This window comes from Austrofundulus limnaeus, unplaced genomic scaffold (assembly GCF_001266775.1).
Source record: "Austrofundulus limnaeus strain Quisiro unplaced genomic scaffold, Austrofundulus_limnaeus-1.0 Scaffold3212, whole genome shotgun sequence".
NCBI classification, from domain to species: domain Eukaryota; kingdom Metazoa; phylum Chordata; class Actinopteri; order Cyprinodontiformes; family Rivulidae; genus Austrofundulus; species Austrofundulus limnaeus.
The window spans coordinates 3,768-5,005 of record NW_013955614.1 but is presented as its reverse complement, the minus strand read 5'-3'; the positions used below and the strand labels follow the sequence as shown (position 1 = coordinate 5,005).

Sequence of the window (1,238 nt, the reverse complement as noted above, 5' to 3'; positions counted from 1 at the left end):
CACCTGTCCGTGTGCTCACCTGTTTGTGTGCTCACCTGTCTGTCTACTCACCTGTCCGTGTGCTCACCTGTCCGTGTGCTCACCTGTCTGTCTGCTCACCTGTCTGTCTGCTCACCTTTCTGTCTGCTCACCTGTCTGTCTACTCACCTGTCCGTGTGCTCACCTGTCTGTGTGCTCACCTGTCTGTCTGCTCACCTGTCTGTCTGCTCACCTGTCTGTCTGCTCACCTGTCTGTCTACTCACCTGTCTACTCACCTGTCTGTGTGCTCACCTGTCTGTCTGCTCACCTGTCTGTCTACTCACCTGTCTGTCTACTCACCTATCTGTCCACTCACCTGTCTGTCTACTCACCTGTCTGTCTACTCACCTGTCTGTCTACTCACCTGTCTGTCTACTCACCTATCTGTCCACTCACCTGTCTGTCTACTCACCTGTCTGTCCACTCACCTGTCTGTCTACTCACCTGTCTGTCTACTCACCTATCTGTCCACTCACCTGTCTGTCTACTCACCTGTCTGTGTGCTCACCTGTCTGTCTGCTCACCTGTCTGTCTACTCACCTGTCTGTCTGCTCACCTGTCTGTCTACTCACCTGTCTGTCTACTCACCTATCTGTCCACTCACCTGTCTGTCTGCACCTACAGGCCTTCTTCCTGGTCTATGGCCTGGGGGTGTTGTCTGTGTACCTGCATCAGGTGAGTGTCTGTTGTTTGGTGCTTCTTCCTGTTTCCTGTCAGGATGTGACTTTGTTCCTGTTCTTCTCTGTGATTGGCCAGGAGCCCCTGTCAGTCATCCAGCTGTGGAGGAAGTTCCGCTCATTTCGTCCAGACTTCATCAGCTCCTATGCTGCCTATCATCACTTCCGCAGCATGGGGTGGGTCCCTAAAGGAGGGGGCGGAGCCAAGTATGGCGTTGATTTCAGTAAGACGCACAGCCTCATTCTTCTGTTTCACATAAAATACATTCAGTTTGTGTTACCTGTGTGTTTCTACCTGTGTGTTACCTGTGTGTTACCTGTGTGTTACTACCTGTGTGTTACCTGTGTGTTACTAACTGTGTGTTACTACCTGTGTTACTACCTGTGTGATACCTGTGTGTTACTAACTGTGTGTTACCCTTATGTTAACTGTCACTGTTTTCAGTGTTGTACAGGAGGGGACCACCTTTCTATCACTCCAGGTAAGTCAGACTCCTCCCACTGAGGTCATGTTTGAAGTAAAACAATCAGAAGCATCACAG

The 1,238-nt window shown here is 50.5% G+C and overlaps 1 protein-coding gene across 1 annotated transcript in view; it reads left to right on the top strand.

Moving 5' to 3' along the window:
• Positions 1-643: 643 nt before the first annotated feature.
• The window catches only part of tsen2 (TSEN2 tRNA splicing endonuclease subunit), a gene marked incomplete at both ends in the record, with an annotated part of 2,481 nt that continues 1,886 nt past the window's right edge, over positions 644-1,238 (top strand). Inside the window, 3 exon segments of the mRNA XM_014000520.1 lie at positions 644-694; positions 776-920; positions 1,142-1,178. Of these exon segments, the coding sequence (XP_013855974.1) occupies positions 869-920; positions 1,142-1,178 (89 nt within the window).